General features: G+C 40.5%; 2 protein-coding genes across 2 annotated transcripts; one reads left to right on the forward strand and one right to left on the reverse strand.

The window, feature by feature from the left end:
• Nucleotides 1-3,758: 3,758 nt before the first annotated feature.
• On the reverse strand, nucleotides 3,759-9,024 carry LOC112232847 (growth/differentiation factor 6-A-like). Its single transcript, XM_024400103.2, has 2 exons — nucleotides 8,617-9,024; nucleotides 3,759-5,746 (listed from the first exon to the last, which is right to left on the reverse strand). Exons 1-2 carry the CDS (start codon nucleotides 8,942-8,944, stop codon nucleotides 4,743-4,745), a joined length of 1,332 nt encoding a protein of 443 aa, XP_024255871.1. The 5' UTR covers nucleotides 8,945-9,024; the 3' UTR covers nucleotides 3,759-4,742.
• A 4,029-nt stretch (nucleotides 9,025-13,053) lies between these two features.
• LOC112232848 (transmembrane protein 151B-like) lies at nucleotides 13,054-16,854 on the forward strand. Its single transcript, XM_024400105.2, has 2 exons — nucleotides 13,054-13,479; nucleotides 13,976-16,854. Exons 1-2 carry the CDS (start codon nucleotides 13,402-13,404, stop codon nucleotides 15,398-15,400), a joined length of 1,503 nt encoding a protein of 500 aa, XP_024255873.1. The 5' UTR covers nucleotides 13,054-13,401; the 3' UTR covers nucleotides 15,401-16,854.
• The last annotated feature ends 2,569 nt before the right edge of the window (nucleotides 16,855-19,423 follow it).

Below are 19,423 nucleotides of genomic sequence, written 5' to 3' on the forward strand. Positions count from 1 at the left end.
CATATCCAAATCCCACAACATCAACTATGGGTTATTTTTGTCCCAAGGTCAAAAGCTCCTGTCTCCATTGATGTCTATGTTTCAAATTTAGCTAGTGCCATACAGGGAAGACTGTGGTTATCACAGTTTTGCTCTTACCTGTATTACGAAGACTCTCAATGGCACTTACAGTCAGGAGGACAGGAAGATTACACATATTATTATCATCAATACAATATTTAATAAAATAATCTGTACAAAAAAAACAGATGAACAGAAAATGAGGATAAAGTGTGCTTACATATTATTTTTCAAATATATACTACTATAAGATATTTCCAAAAGAGAAAAGAGCTGTTTACAGTTAATTTACAATGACATTATTTACAGACCTTTATAACCCATAGAATACATACATACACACAGTGCACTTTACATGAACACATGTAGAACTAATGGCCGTCTAACGGTTAAATCTCAAACATTTCCCTTCTCAACAAAATAGCTTTTACTTGTACTATAATCCTCATACATGTCTTTCATACAATTTTTGTGTTTGTGAACTTCATATGGCTTTTTGCCAGAAAGCAAATGCTCTCTTGTTCAAAAAAATCCACATAATAAATGTGGAAAGGAGGGGAAAGAAAGGGAAAGGCTACCTTTTTTCGAATTTCCCTTTCAAAGAATGGGGAAGACTGCATATTTGAATAGGTAGGAGCAAAATGATGGGGAAGACTGCATATTTGAATAGGTAGGAGCAAAATTATGGGGAAATACACATTGCATAGATGTTAAGTACTAGGCATTTCATATCAGAATCTCACTTCAATAATGAATAAATGTGCTTACAAAGAAAAGATGTCAGTGTTAACATATACTAACTTTAACATTGCTAGATCAAGCTGCAACTGATAATATGGCTAAATTAGAATTAAGCATGCAGATCTCGAGACAGAATGCAGTCATACATTGACAGCAACATGTTGTACTGATGAAGCATCCATGAGTCTCAAAACAACCTCCACCCTAACCATTGCACAGCTTTCACCTTTTTTTGCCTTAGGCTTAGAGTCTGGGATTTTGAGGCATTTTTCCCCAAAGATTTCCACAACACTCCACACACTCAGAGCACATCCCAACATGTGTCAATTGTTCTTGGCAAAATTGCTCAATCTTTGTCAAGTTGAATGGTGATCATTGATTTACAGCCACAGATTTTCAAGCAGATTAAAATTTACTCACAGTCACAAAATGTGCAACTATATGTGACAACTGTGCAGGGTGTGAATACTATTTCAAGACAATGGACGTGCTAAGACAAGCTTGGTGAAGTAAACATGCAATGAAGTATGGAACAATCCAATCACTGCCTTGTCCTGACATTTTTATGAAAATGTGTTTGGCATGATGATTCACAAGAAACAGAAAAAAGCAATTGTACAAAGTAGTTGTAATAGGACACGGATACAAGAAAAGCAGACACATAGAAATGTTTCTGATATCAAGGCACAGCATACTAGAGGAGCTACTCTCTGGACTACATTAGCTTTGGGGATTTATTTTCTGCCTGACACTTTTGTTTAATTATCCTTTGCCATATTTATGTCATTTTTAATCAAGAAGCTTCTATGGTAACTGTTTTCCACTGAGTTTCAACTGCAGTGACATTCTGCTATCTTCAAAAAGGAGAGTCACTTTTTTTTGAAAATGCGAACTGACTATCCAACAGGACTATCAGCGAAAATAGTGACCACTTTTCTTAGAAAATGTGTACAATAGAGGAGTTTACAGGAAGTTATATCATTACGCCCCCTTTTTATTTGACTAATGTTTAAATTGTATTAAACATTTATAGAAATCATGGCAAATTGATGGGAACTTTGCTATTGTTCAATGTCTGTTAGGTGATATCAATTATGTTGGGGGAGCTGTATTATCTGCCTCCTGGAGATTCTGCCACTGAATTTCCTCTGCTGTTTGAAAATAAACCACATGCAGAGATTTTCTTGCGGTCGGTTTGTTTTTGAGCATAGTCCTTAGTTCAAAATGCCAGTATAGTCATTTTAGATGGATTTTGTTTAATTCACAAAGAACCAAATCGGTTGAACATAATCGTGAAAGAAAACCGTAAAAAATAAACAATCTCTGGTTTGGATGAAAAAAATGTAGAACCGAATGCAAGAAAGCTGCTTTGGATTTTGGTTAGAAAGTAAATGAAATATTTTAACAAACATCATTTCAAACAAAAGCAGCAATCGCTCAAATATGATATTAGTACAAAGTATCACCTATTTGCCGTTTGTGCAAAAAAATGGAAATATATCTACTTCAAGAAAATAATCTATAGATCTCAATACACCAGGCTAGGGTCATGCAGAAGGGTTCGCTAATCTCAAATTCAATTCAAGAAATTGAGTTTAACTTGGAATGACAGGAAATATAATTCAATTTAAACTGAGACTCGGTGATATGACGTTACCACAAACAGCGTTGCAACCAAAGTTTTCACGAGAGTTTAGAGCAAAAGGATTTTACCAATACTATGAAACATCTGCGCAAGAGTTCTCTCTTGGGGACATCACATATGACCTGTGCCTAGTTGACTCATTGCCAGTCGTTTTGTTTCCTTTGTCTTGAATGTGCATATTTATTTACCTTGTGTTAATGTGATTCATCTGGGATTTGTGAAATAATATACAGTGGGGAGTTTACTCGTAATTACCACATTGGAAAAGCAGGTGTTAATTTACGTCTTGCCGTGATAACTACGTTTGGAATGACAATGAACAAACACTGCAGGGAAGAGTTGGCTAAAGCACAAACATATCTGGACCACCAGGCTAATATGCAAATAGAGTGAACTGTAAAATAAAACGCAATAAGTGAAAATGACATCCAAAGACCAACACACGTTTGTTTGATCAATATTATTTTGCAAAATCCTGTGCTCTTATAATTCAGTACCTGGAGTGCTAAAAAGTGAATTTCAATATTCCATTTCACTGACTAACAAGGAATTTCTATGGACATTATAGCCTATTTTTTTCTGTGCTGTTTACAGGGAGTTGAATCGCCATTTCAATCTCAAGTGATCATGGGATCTGCTTGTTTTAGTCATATACATTACCAGCTGTAGTACATAGCCTACCCTGAAAAAAATCTAACTTTTCTCAGTTGCAAGAAATAATAAATCAGTCTTCGTGCCATAAAAATATATTTCAAATTCTCCATGTCACCTGTTAAATATTCCATATCATATACCTCGGATCTTTGCATAGTAATGATCTATGTAATGACATAGAGTGCATATAAGCAAATGCATTGTGACACAGCTACTGATGGAAGTTAGGGACCCTTACCATACCCCTAACTAAAGATCACTGTTCCTTCGGCTGATAGACAGAGGTTTTCTACAGCAGATAACTGTTAGCTTATCTGTTAGCTGTTTCAACTCTCTAGAGACAGCAGGAGCAGTAGAGAGACTCTCAATGACCGGCTATGAAAAGCCAACTGACATTTACTCCTGAGGTGCTGACCTGTTGCACCCTCTACAACCACTGTGATCATTATTATTTGACCATGCTGATCATTTATGAACATTTGAACATCTTGGCCATGTTCTGTTATTATCTCCACCTGGCACAGCCAGAAGAGGACTGGCCACCCCTCATAGCCTGGTTCCTCTCTAGGTTTTTCCTAGCCACTGTGCTTCTACAGCAAATCAAATCAAATTTTATTTCACCTGCAATCACCTGCATTGCTTGCTGTTTGGGGTTTTAGACTGGGTTTCTGTACAGCACTTTGAGATATCAGCTGATGTAAGAAGGGCTATATAAATACATTTGATTTGATAACTCCAGAAAATGGGTGATGTTCTCTGTCCTGCTCAAAAGATTAATAATAATATCCAGATTGCTCACAACACCGTGCGCAGCATTTATCTAAAAACCTCTATTTTAACCATGTCCAAGAGATGACGGTAGTGTCTTAAGTAAGACGTGTGTAGGCTATGTGCTGCAATTGCAAACTGCAATATACAAAAGTCCTTTTTGATTGTGTCCTCCCATATATTTGAAATGTTGTTTTTTGGTAAGAGCAAGCACAATGGGAGCAGTTTATTGGACAGATGTCTTGTGAGATGTAATAATTGACTTAATGTTATTTTGAGTTTTCCATATAGGCACACAAATGTACTCTAACACTGTTATCATAACACTATAAATCTGGGCTTGTTTTATTCATCCCAGCAAATTCTGTCTGCTGCTCAGTAAATTCAAAGCTAGGGCTGATGTTTTATACACTACTAAAGCAGTGTTCTAGAACCAAAGTAAGAAGCATAGCAGACATTTACTGAAGTTGACAGCATCGAACAACATGCAGAGCCATGGGGACAGAGAGAGAGAGACTAGAGAGAGCCAGAGCATGTTATGAGTAAAAACAATGCTAAAGAGCTCAAGAAATAAAGTGGCAGCTCAATGACATGTTTTAATAAATTAAGCAGCAAATAAGATTATGTTCCCCTTAAGCAGAGGCAGATCAGTAATGAGCATACTTGTCTGTACTTTTTTCAACAAATCACAAAATACAGCTGGTTTAGGGGGAAGAGATAGGGGGAGGCGAGTGTTAAGAAGCGCTTTAAACCACCAACGTATTTTCCCACAAAACATTCAAACTCCGCTCTTTGCAAGCCCCAGTCCAAAATTCCAGAATGACGAGACTAGCGCCACGCAAGACTAGCACCACCACCCCTCTCTGTTGCTGTGCTACCTGCAGCCACAGCTCTCCACCACCATGTCCTCATACTGCTTGTAGACCACATTGTTGCCAGAGTCAATGTAGAGGATGCTGATGGGACTGAGTTTGGAGGGGACACAGCAGCTGGGCGGGCTGGATTCAGGGTCCATAGAGTTCATAAGTGTCTGAATGATGGCGTGATTTGTTGGCTCCAGGTGTGAGCGCAGTGGAAAGTCGCACACGCCCTCACAGTGGTGTGCCTCGTAATCCAGCGGTGCGATGATCCAGTCGTCCCAGCCCAACTCCTTGAAGTTGACATGGAGCGGCCTACGGCTGCAGCGAGTCTTCCTGCGCCCCCCGCCTCCACCTCCCCTTCCTCCTCCTCCTCCACCACCACCTCCCCCTCCTCCCCCACCAGCTCCACCTATAGATCGGCCGGTGAGGGCAGTCCGGCGTTGGCGTCGCCTGGGTAGGTGACCAATCACATCACCAGAGAGGTCCGAAGGGTCCAGAAAACCCAAGTCTCTTCGCACTGCCTTCATCTGATCCCTGATCTCCTTGAACAGGTTCTCTTTCCTGCGGGTGCGAGAAAAAGCCACCAGCAAGGCCCTCTCCTGGGGCTGCCGAGACCGGCGTCCCAGCCCTACTGTAAGAGGGTTGGCTGCCTCTTTGGTCAACTCCGAAACAACCAGCAGGTCAAAGCAGGCCATAAGGAGGTCATTGCCCGTTGCTGTCCTGTGGCTCCTCCGCCGAGCCTTCACGCTGGTCCACACGTCAAATACATCCCATTTGGGAGGCTCACGGTCCAGAATGTCGACTGTCCTAGAGTCCAGCAGCCGTCTCCCAGAGTTCCCCTTAGAGGAACATGTGTAGAGGAGGAGGCGATAAAGGTTCCTGCCCCACGTCAGCATAGGGAGGCGATCCAGCGGTGGCTTTCTCAGGATCCTCAGTTCTGCCTCCACGATCTCATCTGTCCTGGACAGGCTGGAGAGGTCGAAGAGATAACGCTGGCCACTTCCCCAGGAGGAGGGATCTGTAGGGGAAGAAAACACAGGCTAGTCATTTGAATCTCACACCAACACATACACAGTTATTAAAACACAGTTACTCAAAAAGAGGGTGGTAAATGAAATCAAGCACTGGACGTCAGCCGACTTAAATCTCTTTGAGTGTCTGTGACCATATGTAAACAAGTATTCAACGTTTGGCAGAAACACCCCTTTGGTCAATTGCAGTGGCTTTCTAAGGTGGACAGAAAGCATGCGGCCATGAAGCGCTGTCAGTGTGTGTCCCCCTCGGTAGGAATACTGTTTGGGCCTGAATCGCCTGAGTCCACATGCAAGCAACAGAGCTGACGAAAGCCGCAGGAGCAGGCCAGGAGGAAAGCACTTGGCTGACCTCTAGTCAGGCCCAAGCCCTTGGCAGAATGCACTAATTACACTGATTGAGTGAGCGGAGGGCTTGGCGAGACACTGGAGAAATTTAAACTGAAGTGGCCTCAACTCCCTCTCTTCCTCTGTCCATAGTTATACATTTCAGAGGAGTGGTGCTTTTGAGATTTTAACACACCAAAGTGATGGGAATGTAATGTAAGTTCAGTGTAATGTTTGGATTTCATAACGTTCTGGGTGCACATACAGCTGTAATCCACAAACAGATAGCAACCTGGCACTCACCTCCTGATGAGGTATCACATACATGAAAAGGAAAGACAGTAGAATCTTTAAATCATTTCTATGCATCTCTAATGTGTTAGTCAAGTCCACGTCCTCCTCTCCACTGATAATTTAAATAGGCACGTAACAGCTATTCACCGTATGTCAACCATACCACAGTTGCAACCATGAGATGTGGCAGAGGGGAAAGCTTTATAAGAGGGAACAGACTGTTTCAAAAGTTTTGATGTTGACATCCAGCCCAAGCATGAGGTCCTGGGATACAGTGCAACCTGAGGACAAAACCACAGTTCCATGGTAAAACATGAAGGGACTTTCTTCTCCAATACAGATGAGTACCATAAGAATCCAAGGCCAGATTGTGGCATCATGTCATTGATGCATTATTGAAGGGACCTCAAAATAAAACATAATTGTGCACAGTGAGGCTCCTGCTGGAAAAGAACACACAAGGCTTTGGTGAATGCAGAGGATCTGTAACAGTTGTCCCCCTGTGAGAAAGACCAGCCAGGCAGGCTTAAGTGGAATACCCAGACAATGAAAGGTGAAGGGTGCAGCACTATCCTAGCAAATATCCGCTTGCTAGACAAAACAATGACATAACCCAGACAATGCTGTAGTCTCAGTTTATAAAATATGATAAAAGATTACCTGGATTCTTTTCATCCCTTCTGTGTTTACATGTACCTGAGGTGAACTTGCCCTCAGAGTTTTATTGGGTCAAGTGAATAAGAAAATCATTGCAATACATTCAAAATCACATGCAGGTGCACATTGCCCCCCCCAATAAATAAATAAATAGATGGAACTAAATGACATCAATAAAAAACTATAATATTGTTGTAATACTAGCCGCTGACTCTGAAACCAAAATGCTAGAAATGACTCTTCAGGGATATAAAATTATAGTTATTGTATAATTGATTAATTTAAATTATATTGCATCAAGACAGAAAATATATTCATGCCTTTTATGGAATCTACCTGCACTTTTACCTCCTAATTTTGTTTGAAAATTAAAACAAGTTTGGAATCCCCAAAAAGACAATGTAGATGACTGAACTCCTTTGAAAAAAAGAGCACATTACTTAACACACAGTATAACATGTTTTGAGAGGGAGTAGAGAAAGAATGATTTGCCACAGGTCCCTACAAACAAAAATTCTAATAATCGTTGTTGTTAGTATTATATTTTTCATTATTGTTGTTGTTATCATTTATAGGTTTAAATTATCCTAAAACATTGTTATTTATATTACATACAAATGTATTCCGAGTCCTGACTAACAAATTGCACAATGCAAAAATTCACAATAGCCCAATAGAAAATAATAGTTTTGGATATACTGTAGTTAAGGGATATGTGTGTTTTGGACATAGCTAGTTTAGTGACTTGTTCTTGCAATAAAATGTTATGGAATAGGCCTACTGAAAGAGTATATTTATTAAAACGAATATTCTGTGACAATCTTTGAACACCAGTTTTAAATTACAAGTATCTTTTTTATCAGCAACACCTGGACTGGGGGAAAGCAGGCCTTTTCGAAGTGTTTAGCTCAAGGTGCCCGTGAGGTTTATACATCGCAGATGTTGGAAATCGGAGACATTTGCCTACATATTTAGTTCGAAGTATTTCGAGTATTTCCCAAATAAATGTGAAACAAATGTACTATACCTTCCCAAATAATGTTTCATTCGTAGCCTACATTACTTTCGACTTTTCAATAAGTCATTGTTGTCGGAATGTGTAGGCCTATAGGGGCGCATTTGAAATTAATGCATTCATAAATAATGGATGCTGAAGAAGGAAATTGTCAAGCAATTCGCTGTTAGGGTTTTTTAAAGATATTGCAATTTATGTTTTTTGAATGATGAGTTGCGATTTTAATGAATTAATATGGAGAAAAAAAGTTAATCCTATGACAGACATTTTTGTAAATATACCCAAAGCACTTGTTGCATGTTGCCTTTGCAGTCTCGTATTTACCATAGCCTTTTCCAACGTGGGCTAGTCCACAGGCTGAGCTATAATACAGCAAATCGCACTGTAGATATTTGGATAACTGATTGATTATAGGCTAACCAATTAATCACATAACTTATTAAATGCAGTATAAACAGCTACATGAATAGCCTTCATACCCAGACTAAATGACAACCACCATGGTTAACAGTCTACCTCGAGTAATACTAATAAGCCTAGGCTACTGATATCACTTTCACCCACCTTTTCCTTGATCCACGAAACTGGTCACCGTGTTCGCATGTCTTGCGGAGCGAGGAACACTGCTGTTAAGACCTCTTCTCTCTATTTCAGAGAGTGTCCTGTATAGCGATACCATATATTCATGGGGGACGATAGTATCATTTATCGGAGGGTCTTTCCTGGACACCGCGATCGGCTTTCTCCGACTCTGCTCATCCAGATGTGAAACAAGCCCGTTATCATCTGCGCTAGAGGGGTACTGCAATGATCCAAGTACCGCTGCCTCCAGAATATTCCCAAAGCACAGGGAAAACCATAGCAAAGGAGCAGCAGCCCTAATAGGATCCATTTTCAGTGGTCTATAGCTGTAAATGAGAAAGTTGGACGGGTTTGATTACTTTGGAAACTCCCCTTTGCTCTTTAGATTGTGTTAATATCATGGATTTGGCTGACACTGAGTGGCTACATTGTCTTCTCTATTGCACTGTGTTCAAACAGCGCCCCTAGCGAGGATCAGCAATTGTAAGCTACCTTTTAAATCAAGATGCTTGTGTCTCCCCCGTCCTTTCCACAGACAAAGTGATGAGCTACTCATGTTTGGTAACACTTTATATTAATAAGGTAGGTAGGTCTAGGATTTATTGAATCTATAATCTGTTAATACATCGTGTATATAGGGTTTATTAATAGTTTATGAACCTGTAATAAACAGTTAAAATACATTGGTAGATTTGTGTTGTTGTTGCCAAATAGCAGTAGGCTAGTGTTAAGTACTTCAGTAAAAATACTTTAATGTACTGCTTAAGTATTTTGGGGGGGTATTTTTTTAAACTATTTATATTTTCGAGTACTTTTACTTCACTACATGCCTGAAGACAATCATGTACTTCTTACTCCATACATTTTCCCTGACACCCCAAAGTCCTCGTTACATTTTTAATGCATAGCAGGACTGAAATTCACGCACTAATCAAGAGAACATACCTGGTCATCCCTACTGACTCTGATCTGGCGGACTCACGGACTCATGCAACACAAATGTTTCATTTGTAAATTATGTCTGAGTGTTTGAGTGTGCCTCTGGCTATCCCTAAATTAAATAGATTTGCTTAATATAAGGAATTTGAAACGATTTATACTTTTGATACATAAGTATATTTTAGCAATTACATTTACTTTTGATACTTAAGTATATTTAAAACCAAATACTTTTAGACTTTTACTTAGTATTTTACTTGGTGACTTTCACTTTTACTTGAGTCGTTTTCTATTAAGGTATCTTTACTTTTACTCAAGTATGACAATTGTGTACTTTTTACTCCACTTTCAAATAGTGAGCTTATGAATGCACTGTAGCCTATTGATTAATAACCTGTTATTATTTCCAGTGCACACAGCTCATGAACATGTATTAGTTTATTTATAGATGTATAAATATATGAACTTAACTAATAATTCACCATTAGGTCTATGGGCCTATACTGAAACTATTTTACATTAGCCTAATTTCAATGTAAATAGTTACCAATTTTCAGTTATTTATAAATGCTGCCATATGTATTGGATTGGAAAATTACCCATAAATATTCTGATATATTTTGCGTGAAATTAAGTAGGCCTGTTAATAGAAATAGCTGCAGTTGACATACACAACAAATTATAACTTTGTAGGCCTTGTTACTGCCTTAGTTTTTCCACATACAGTGCATTCTGGAAAGTATTCAGACCCCTTCCCTTTTCCATATTTTGTTATATTACAGTCTTATTAAAACATTTATTATATTTATTTTGTTCTTCATTAATCTACACACAATACCCCGGAAACAGGTTTTAGAAATGTTTGCAAATGTATTAAAAATAAAAACAGAAATACCTTATTTACATAAATATTCAGACCCTTTGCTATGAGATTCGAAATTGAGCTCCGGTGCATCCTGTTGCCATTGATCATCCTTGAGCTGTTTCTACAACTTGATTGCAGTCCACCTGTGGTAAATTCAATTGATTGGACATGATTTGGAAAGGAATACACCTGTCTATATAAGGTCCCACAGTCGACAGTGCATGTCAGAGCAAAAACCAAGCCAGGAGGTCGAAGGAATTGTCCATAGAGCTCTGAGACAGAATTGTGTCGAGGTACAGATCTGGAGAAGGGTACCAAAACATTTCTGCAGCTTTGAAGGTCCCCAAGAACACAGTGACCTCGATCATTCTTAAATGAAAGAAGTGTGGAACCACCAAGACTCTTCCTAGAGCTGAGGAGTGGCTTCCATCTGGCCACTCTACCATAAAGGCCTGATTGGTAGAGTGCTGCAGAGACGGTTGTCTTTCTGGAAGGTTCTCCCATCTCCACAGAGTGACCATCAGGTTCTAGGTCACCTCCCTGACCAAGGCCCTTCTCCCCCAATTGCTCAGAAACATGCGTGAATTTCACCATTTTTGAAACTGAGCAATTGGGGGAGAAGGGCCTTGGTCGGGGAGGTGACCAAGAATCCAATAGTCACTCTGACAGAGCTCTAGAGTTCCTCTGTGGAGATGGGAGAACCTTCCAGAAGGACAACCATCTCTGCAGCACTCCACCATTCAGGCCTTAATGGTAGAGTGGCCAGACGAAAGCCACTCCTCAGTAAAAGGCACATGACATGACTTGAAGTTTGGCAAAAGACCCCTAAAGGACTCTCAGACCATGAGAAACAAGATTCTCTGGTCTGATGAAACCAAGATTGAACTCTTTGGCCTGAATGCCAAGCGTCAAGTTTGGAGGAAACCTGACACCATCCCTACAGAGAAGCATGGTGGTGGCAGCATCATGCTGTGGGGATGTTTTTCAGCGGCAGAGATTGGGAGACTAGTCAGGATTCATCTATAAGTCTTTGCTAGGTATAGCAAAGTCTTTGCTAGGTATCAGCTCACTGGTCACCGACCCGTAGCACACGCTCCAGCAGGTATATTTCACTGGTCATCCCCAAAGCCAACACCTACTTTGGCTACCTTTCCTTCCAGTTCTCTGCTGCTAATGACTGGAACGAATTGCAAAAATCCCTGAAGTTGGGACTTCAGTGAGACTTATATCTCCCTCACTAACTTTAAGCGTCAGCTGTCACAGCAGCTTACCAATCACTGCAGCTGTACACAGCCCATCTGTAAATAGCCCATCCATCCAACCAACCAACTACCTACCTCATCCCCATATTTGTTTTTGTTTTTCTGTTCTTTTGCACTCCAGTATTTCTACTTGCACATCCTGATCTGCACATATATCACTCCAGTGTAAATTGCTAAATTGTAATTACTTTGCCACTATTGGCCGATTTATTGCCTTACCTCCTTACTTCATTTGCACCCACTGTATACAGATTTTTCTATTGTGTTATTGACTGTAGGTTTGTTTGTCCCATGTGTAACTCTGTGTTGTTGTTTTTGTCGCACTGCTTTGCTTTATCTTGGCCAGGTCGCAGTTGTAAATGAGAACTTGTTCTCAACTGGCCTACCTGGTTAAATAAATGTGAAATAAAATAAAATAATAATAAAAAGGATTGAGGGAAAGATGAACGGCGTAAAGTACAGAGAGATCCTTGATGAGAACCTGCTCCGGAGCGCTCAGGACCTCAGACTGGGGCGAATGTTCCCCTTCCAACAGGACAACGACCCTAAGCACATAGCCAAGGTAACGAAAGTGCCAACTGGCTTTGGGACAAGTCTCTGAATGTCCTTGAGGGGTCCAGCCAGAGCCCGGAATTGACGGTGCTTCAACAAAGTACTGAGTAAAGGGTCTGAATACTTATGTAAATGTGATATTTCCGTTTTTTATTTTTAATACACTTGCAAAAAAATCAATAAACCTGTTTTTGCCCTCCCTGTCATTATGGGGTATTGCGTGTAGATTGATGAGGGGGGAAAACAATTTAATCAGTTTTAGAATAAGGCTGCAACTTATCAAAATGTGGAAAAAGTGAAGTGGTCTGAATACTTACCGAATGCACTGTACATGTGCATACGATGCCATCTGCTGTTTCATTTAGGGTTTGCATTTCAGAACATTATTTTAACTTGCACTCAAGACATCTCTTTTTAAACATAGGTAACATAACAATTTCACCCTGTCTTGCCCATATAAGTAGCTATATGCTTTTGCCTTTTTGTTTTCTTACCATTTTTTTGTGTGTTTTGTTGTGTTTATGTATGTTATGTATTGAGTATACATTAAATTAGGCTATAGTAGGCCTACATAGTATTATTAGAAGGCTAGTATTAATAGGTGTAATTAGAATTAGTAGTATTGTTATAGGCTTGTATTAGTCATGCTAATATTATTATTACTATTGGGTATTATTGTTAGGTTGTTATTCATATTATACAAAGGCATTATAACAGGTGTATGAGCCGACCTTATATGTTCAGGTTGACTACAAAATGCTCAGTGGACAGTGTGACTTCAGCATACCGACAAGGTCATATTCCTCAATCTGAGTGAGGGAGAATTCAAACACTATTCTAAATAGACTGATTCTCTTGCAAGTTGCCGCTGGCATAAATGTTTTCTTGTTTGCGACATTTTTATCACAGCTCAGAATGGGTCATTTATTGGTCTGTTACCTGCATGTTTTATTCGATGAAATGTTTGCCAGCAGATCTCTCGGCTGCTGCCTTGATGGGGTATAAAGGCTATGTTTAGCAAATAAATCAAGATATTTGTGTGCAAATTAACAAAGGACACTGGATAGATACAAGCGACTATCTCAACGTCGGAGCGAGCAATTTAAGCGCAATTCGCAACTCCACGCCCTACTGCTAATCGGTACCACAATGTCCCCTCCAGCCTCCGCTGCGGCAGCGAGTGAGAGCAGTACAACCACCGTTTTCGAGGAAGACACCAGAGAAGAGGTACCACTCTCATATCATATTATGCTGCCTTAAAATTGCAAGAAGCCTTGCTATAATAAAACATGTTCATAACCTCAGGCATAAAGCACCCAACCCCTTCCATGTTTTTGGCTGAATGTCACAGATGTTGCATAGCCTACATTATTTGATATTCATGACAATCGATCAGGGGGTATGACAATTATTTTGATCATTTGATGTTGGTTAAAAGTATTTGCAAGATAAATAGCTATTTACCAAGTATTTTCCTATTACGAGTTGGTAGGTTATATGTTTCAATTGACTATAGGTTTAGACTGATTAATGTAAGAGCTGAGCTACCTTGCTGTGCATCAAATAGGAGCTTCATAGAAGAAGGGGGGGAAACATATTGTTAACAAAACGTCAGAAGCCCCCAAAGGAATCAAATGCTGAATGGTTAGAATGTTGTAATGGTGTGTCCATTTACATTTACCAACACTGTATCCACTCTTTTTTGCATGCTTTGAATTAACAGCAGAGTCCCTTGAAGCAATCCCTGAGCAAGTCCCTGTGTAGAGAGAGCTTCTGGAAATGCCTGCTGCTCTCCATGCTCATGTACGGCTGCATGGGAGCCATGGTGTGGTGTCATGTCACCAAGGTGACTCGCCTCACCTTTGACAGTGCCTTCAAAGGGAAGTCCATGATGTACCATGACAGCCCCTGTTCTGACGGATACATCTACATCCCTCTGGCCTTCCTGCTCATGCTCTACCTGGTCTACTTGGTGGAGTGCTGGCACTGCAATGCCAAGAGTGAGCTGCAGCATAAAATGGATGTAGAGGGCATTTATGAACGTATCCAAAGGATGCAGCAAGCAAAACCCTGTATCTGGTGGAAGGCCATTAGCTACCATTATGTTAGACGGACTCGGCAGGTCACACGCTATCGTAATGGGGACGCCTACACCAGCACACAGGTCTACCACGAACGGGTCAACACCCATGTGGCTGAGGCTGATTATGACTATGGTCACTGTGGGATGAAGGACATCTCAAAACAACTGCTTGGTCTGGAGAAGGCCCCACTCACCAAACTGAGGTTCACTAAGTGCTTTAGTTTTGCTAATGTGGAGTCTGAGAACTCCTACCTCACCCAAAGAGCAAGGTTCTTCACTGACAATGAGGGGCTTGATGACTATATGGAGGCACGGGAGGGGATGCACCTGAAGGACATTAACTTAAAGGAGTGTGTGATTGTGTTTTCTGAACCTGACCACCACCCATGGTATGTGTCTCATCATGTGTTCTGGGCAGCATCCTTCCTCACCTTATCGTGGCCCCTGAGGGTTTTCACAGAGTACCGCACTGCCTACGTCCATTACCGTGTGGAGAAACTCTTCGGGGCGGATTACGTCCCTGTGACGCCTCTCGATGAACGTCCTTACAGCCACCGGATCCCCCGGGTCAACACCATCGACAGCACCGAGCTGGAGTGGCACATCCGTTCTAACCAGCAGTTAGTGCCTAGCTACTCTGAGGCTGGACTCATGGAACTGGCCCAGTGCTCCTCTGGTGGCTTTGGCGGTTTAAGACAGAACTGCGAGCGCTGTCACCGGGCAATGAGCAGCTCCTCTGTTTTCTCCAGGAGTGCCCTCAGCATATGTACCGGCAGTAGCCCGCGGGTCGGCCGGGTGCCCTACAGTGGCAGCCGCTTCTCCTTGGGCCGGCGCTACGGATCGCGACGCAGCTGTTTCTGGAGGAGTAGAAGCAGTTTGGATGAGCAATTGAGTCCCAGTGAGAACACCCGCTGCCTTTCCGGGCGCCTAACCACTGACGACGAGGACCCCCCAGATTACCAAGATGCTCTCTGCTTCCCCGTGCTAATTTTTCACTGTAGTGAGAACTGCCACAATCACAGGTCCTTTCATAGGAATGGCTCCTGTGTGGAGACCTCTCTATGACAATGCAATGTATTCACAGATAGCATGACTTTGTGTGTGAACAAAGATGTTTGCCCCGTGTGACACTAACAACTACAGAAAACCTCATGGCATAAGATTGTTAATGGGATTGGATAGATGTAAATCTTAGGTGCATATTCCCTCAATACCTTTTAACTAGTGATCACTAGGGGTTACATTTAAGCAGTGACAACACTAAAATATGGAGATGTTACCAAAAAAGAAATGTACACATTCAATGCAGTCAAGTAATTTTTTTGGTAAACTTTAGGCATAAGCCAAGGCCGGTGGGGATGAATGCTGGAGTCTATGTTCTATATACGTTAATAAGTGTATTGAGTATAATTGTATTTGCATTCATTTCATAAATACTTTCATAAAGTCTTCCTCTTAATTATGAAATAACAATACACATTTATTCAACACATCAGTTGAGAGAAGTTTTTAAAATTAACGTAATCTGGGAAAAAATCAACAGCAATAACTATGACTTCACCATTCTCTCATAATTGGAACCAACATGTTGAGATAACTGCCACATGAAAACAAACATCAATGGCACAGTTTCTATGACTTCCTTTTGTTTGTATCAGTTCTATTTGAACACTATAGGATAGTCACATAGGCTATTGAAATGTAACATTGCTTACTTAATCTGCAAGTGGTGCCCCAACACCTTTTTAACAAAGGCACGTGCAAGTTATACAACTACACTTTTCAGAGGGGTTTTGGTTTTCCAATTGGTTTAATAATATGAAGCACATGAGACATATTTTCATATAAGAACATGGCTCAAATTCTTTCCAACAACTCACAAATATCTGTTAATAATCACTTAAGGTCACACTAGACATGATGAATTGTAGCTGTAAATGTTGAATTGTATATGAATGTTAATGTATATTTCTTCTCAAACTTTGTAGCAAGTATGTGTTTAAATTGACAAATATGTATATTAACATGTCTGGAAAATACATAAAATATGACAGTGATGGGAAAAGTAATTCCATAGTCTTGTGCAATGCAAATAAGATATTGCAACAAAATAATCACAAATAATAAATACACTGTCACCAGTTTGTGAGGCACATTGTATCCTTTGAATGATTGAAAAAATAAACCTCCCACTAGGCACAGACATCAATTCAATGTCTATTCCACGTTGGTTACACGTCATTTCATTGAGATGACTTGGAAACAACGTTGATTCAACCAGTGTGTGCCCAGTGGGGTACTGATCACAAACCAACATTTAGATTTAAAAAAAATATATATATATATTTAAAAAAGAGCATGAACAAATACTGATTAAAGTTTTTGATTGAAATATTGGAAAATATTCATTTAAATGTTATGGAAAAAAACAAGAATGTCGCCCATACGCCTCTGATTTATTTATGTAGTTTTCATGAGGTGTAAATACACCTGTAATAGGCTACACTCTCTTTCCAATAAAAAGCAACATACTGATACTCTTGCTTGTGCAGATTGTATTTTCCTCTACGATGTCTCTTATGTGCTTGATTATTGGTAGGATATGATGATAATGGTGCACATTTTCCATATTTTTTGCATTAATTTTCACCGTTTACAGGTCAGACTTTTAATTTGAAGGATCATCAAACTTGACGCGGAAGTGATTTAACTGTTGCAAGCTTCACAAGGGTCAAGTCAGAGATACTTTTGAGGAAATTGGCAAACTCCACTGAAAACGCCCATAGTCAATGTTGCCCATGCGTGGTCAATGGGCACGGTGCATTCTGGGCTGGGCTATTCTGGACAAGGAAAACTCTCTTTTAAGGAGTGAATGGGAGACAATTGAGTGCTAGCTCAAAAACCGACATTAGCATGATTTCGTGAACAAGAATATCTTCAGATATGTGAGATAATTAACTTGTTCACTGTAATATCGTATAGCTTAGAAATAGACACATTACGTACTTTCGAGGAAAATAGGCAGGTTTCTCGACCCATACCCTGACTTTGAGAAGGGATTGCGTGATGGCTGATGAAGAGCGAGGCCCAACTCTGCGGGAAATCTGTCTCCCTCCAGCAGGTGGCGTTTTTTCGTTGTTTTGCCCACCAAGTTTTTGTATGGAGGTCAATGTGTATCGAATTTGGTCAACAACAAAACATTTATGGCTTATTTGCTACGTGAGGTTTATATAATCGAATATATGTTTCGTAATGCTTAAGTTGTCTGGAGTGTTCTGATATAAGTAGGATATGTGAAATGTCGGCAACTTTTAGAAAAAAACAATATCGGAGTTGTCTCGATAATGCCTATGGATATTCATGATAGTAGGATAGCCTCTCCCTCTCCATTGAATACAGGTGGTTGCCTTCAACAACCCTCATAGAATATTCAAAAATGATTACAATAATGAGATGTATCCACCAATCTAAAATTTAAAAAAGGATAGGGGGAGCTAGACAGCCAGTCATGACGCTTTGTGGTCAATGACTCCTATTTCTAGGGCGGAGAGATGTATCTTGTCAGTACATCCATAATCTTTGGTGACGATTAGTTCAGCAACAGCGAGACGCAGCATGACAACACGATTGGTCGACAGACTGCTGGGTGGGGCCATTCATTAGCCAGTTAACGTGCTCTCATGGCCACACCCCCACTGTAATGTGAGCACTCATTAGCATTACCATAGAGTGGACCACCAACATAACTGTTAACAATGTTTCCCATCTATGACATTACATGTATATAGTTCTTGATTCCCCAAAGGCTTGTTCTACCAGAAAATCACAATCGACTGCCCTTTGTAACTTTATTGTGTTGTAAATGTCTACTTTTTCAAGGAGCTACAGCATGCAGGGATTGTTTGTATAGGCACTTGCCCTGAGACAGTTGCTAAGGTGGAGTACCCACAAGCTGCTGAACCCTGGACACGGACCTTACTGGACACTACACACTCGCCAGCTGTGTTCCTCCATGACCATTGGGACACACAAGCTCCCTACACGCTGGAGTTCAGCTAAGACCTGGTCAGGTCTTCATCAAGTGAGGTTCAAAAGCGGCAAAAAAGGAGGCGCCAAGGCAGTACAAGGATGAGGAGGAAGATGATGAAAAGGATCCAGAGCACAATGACTATGAGGATGAACCTGAGGATGACTACCCAGTGTACCCAAAGACTACAATGACGTGGCGAAATATGTGCAGTCCTTTCATTATGTTATCATGAAAGTTGATATACCTTGATATAGCACGCAAGTGAGTGGTTACAGAGTTATGCCTTTAGATTTTCAATGGGATGCACTCAAGGAGAAAAAAAATGGGTAATGGTATCATTAGTATTTGGCATCAATATCTGCAACAATTTGAGGGGATCCATATGGGTCGAATTTGAGCACCTCTCCTTATTAAAGCTTGGTCATTCAGGTCTTGAAATCACATTTATACAATTTCGCTCACGGGTGAATGAAGAGATGAGGTCAAGTGAATTGATTGATATGGAATGGAATTGCCCTACTATTTAAAAGGCTCTGGCCTACCTGCAGTGGCTAACTGATTTTTTTTGTCTTTATTTTTGCAAAGTGGAGGATGAATTCTATGGCAACAAGCTTCGGCTAAATGGACAGAAACTCATCAACAAAAGTAAATTGGGGAGTTACTTTTGTGCCTAGTAGTGACTTATATAATAGACATATTTCTGCCAACCTTCAACATCTTACAAGACTGTAAGGACCCAAATCCATCCTCTGTGCACTGAAGTGGTAGAGCAGTCCAATCAACACCCCACCCTGCTCAAGTCTTAAGTTTCCTTCACTGTACTGATCTTTGGTTCTCTCTTCAGGTTAAAGTTGTAGACACCTTGGACCTGGTATTATCAGAGAAAGAAACGGACACTGTCACACTTTTGAGAGTCATCATTAATTAATAAGGAATTGGGCAAATCCAAGGGTGGAGACCAGTACAACGTTGTTCTGAGGCCCTGGAAAAACTTGAAACTTCCCAAGCAGGATGCCTTCAAACAATGAGTTTTCAGCGGACAATACTGACTATACTTC

This window comes from Oncorhynchus tshawytscha, linkage group LG08 (assembly GCF_018296145.1).
Source record: "Oncorhynchus tshawytscha isolate Ot180627B linkage group LG08, Otsh_v2.0, whole genome shotgun sequence".
NCBI lineage: Eukaryota > Metazoa > Chordata > Actinopteri > Salmoniformes > Salmonidae > Oncorhynchus > Oncorhynchus tshawytscha.

Coding starts and splice junctions, on each gene's coding strand:
- LOC112232847 (XM_024400103.2), bottom strand. CDS start 8,944: ATGGATCCTATTAGGGCTGCTGCTCCTTTGCTATGGTTTTCCCTGTGC. Junction 5,747..8,616: donor TTTCGTGGATCAAGGAAAAG/GTGGGTGAAAGT, acceptor CTTCCCCTACAG/ATCCCTCCTCCTGGGGAAGT.
- LOC112232848 (XM_024400105.2), top strand. CDS start 13,402: ATGTCCCCTCCAGCCTCCGCTGCGGCAGCGAGTGAGAGCAGTACAACC. Junction 13,480..13,975: donor AGGAAGACACCAGAGAAGAG/GTACCACTCTCA, acceptor TTGAATTAACAG/CAGAGTCCCTTGAAGCAATC.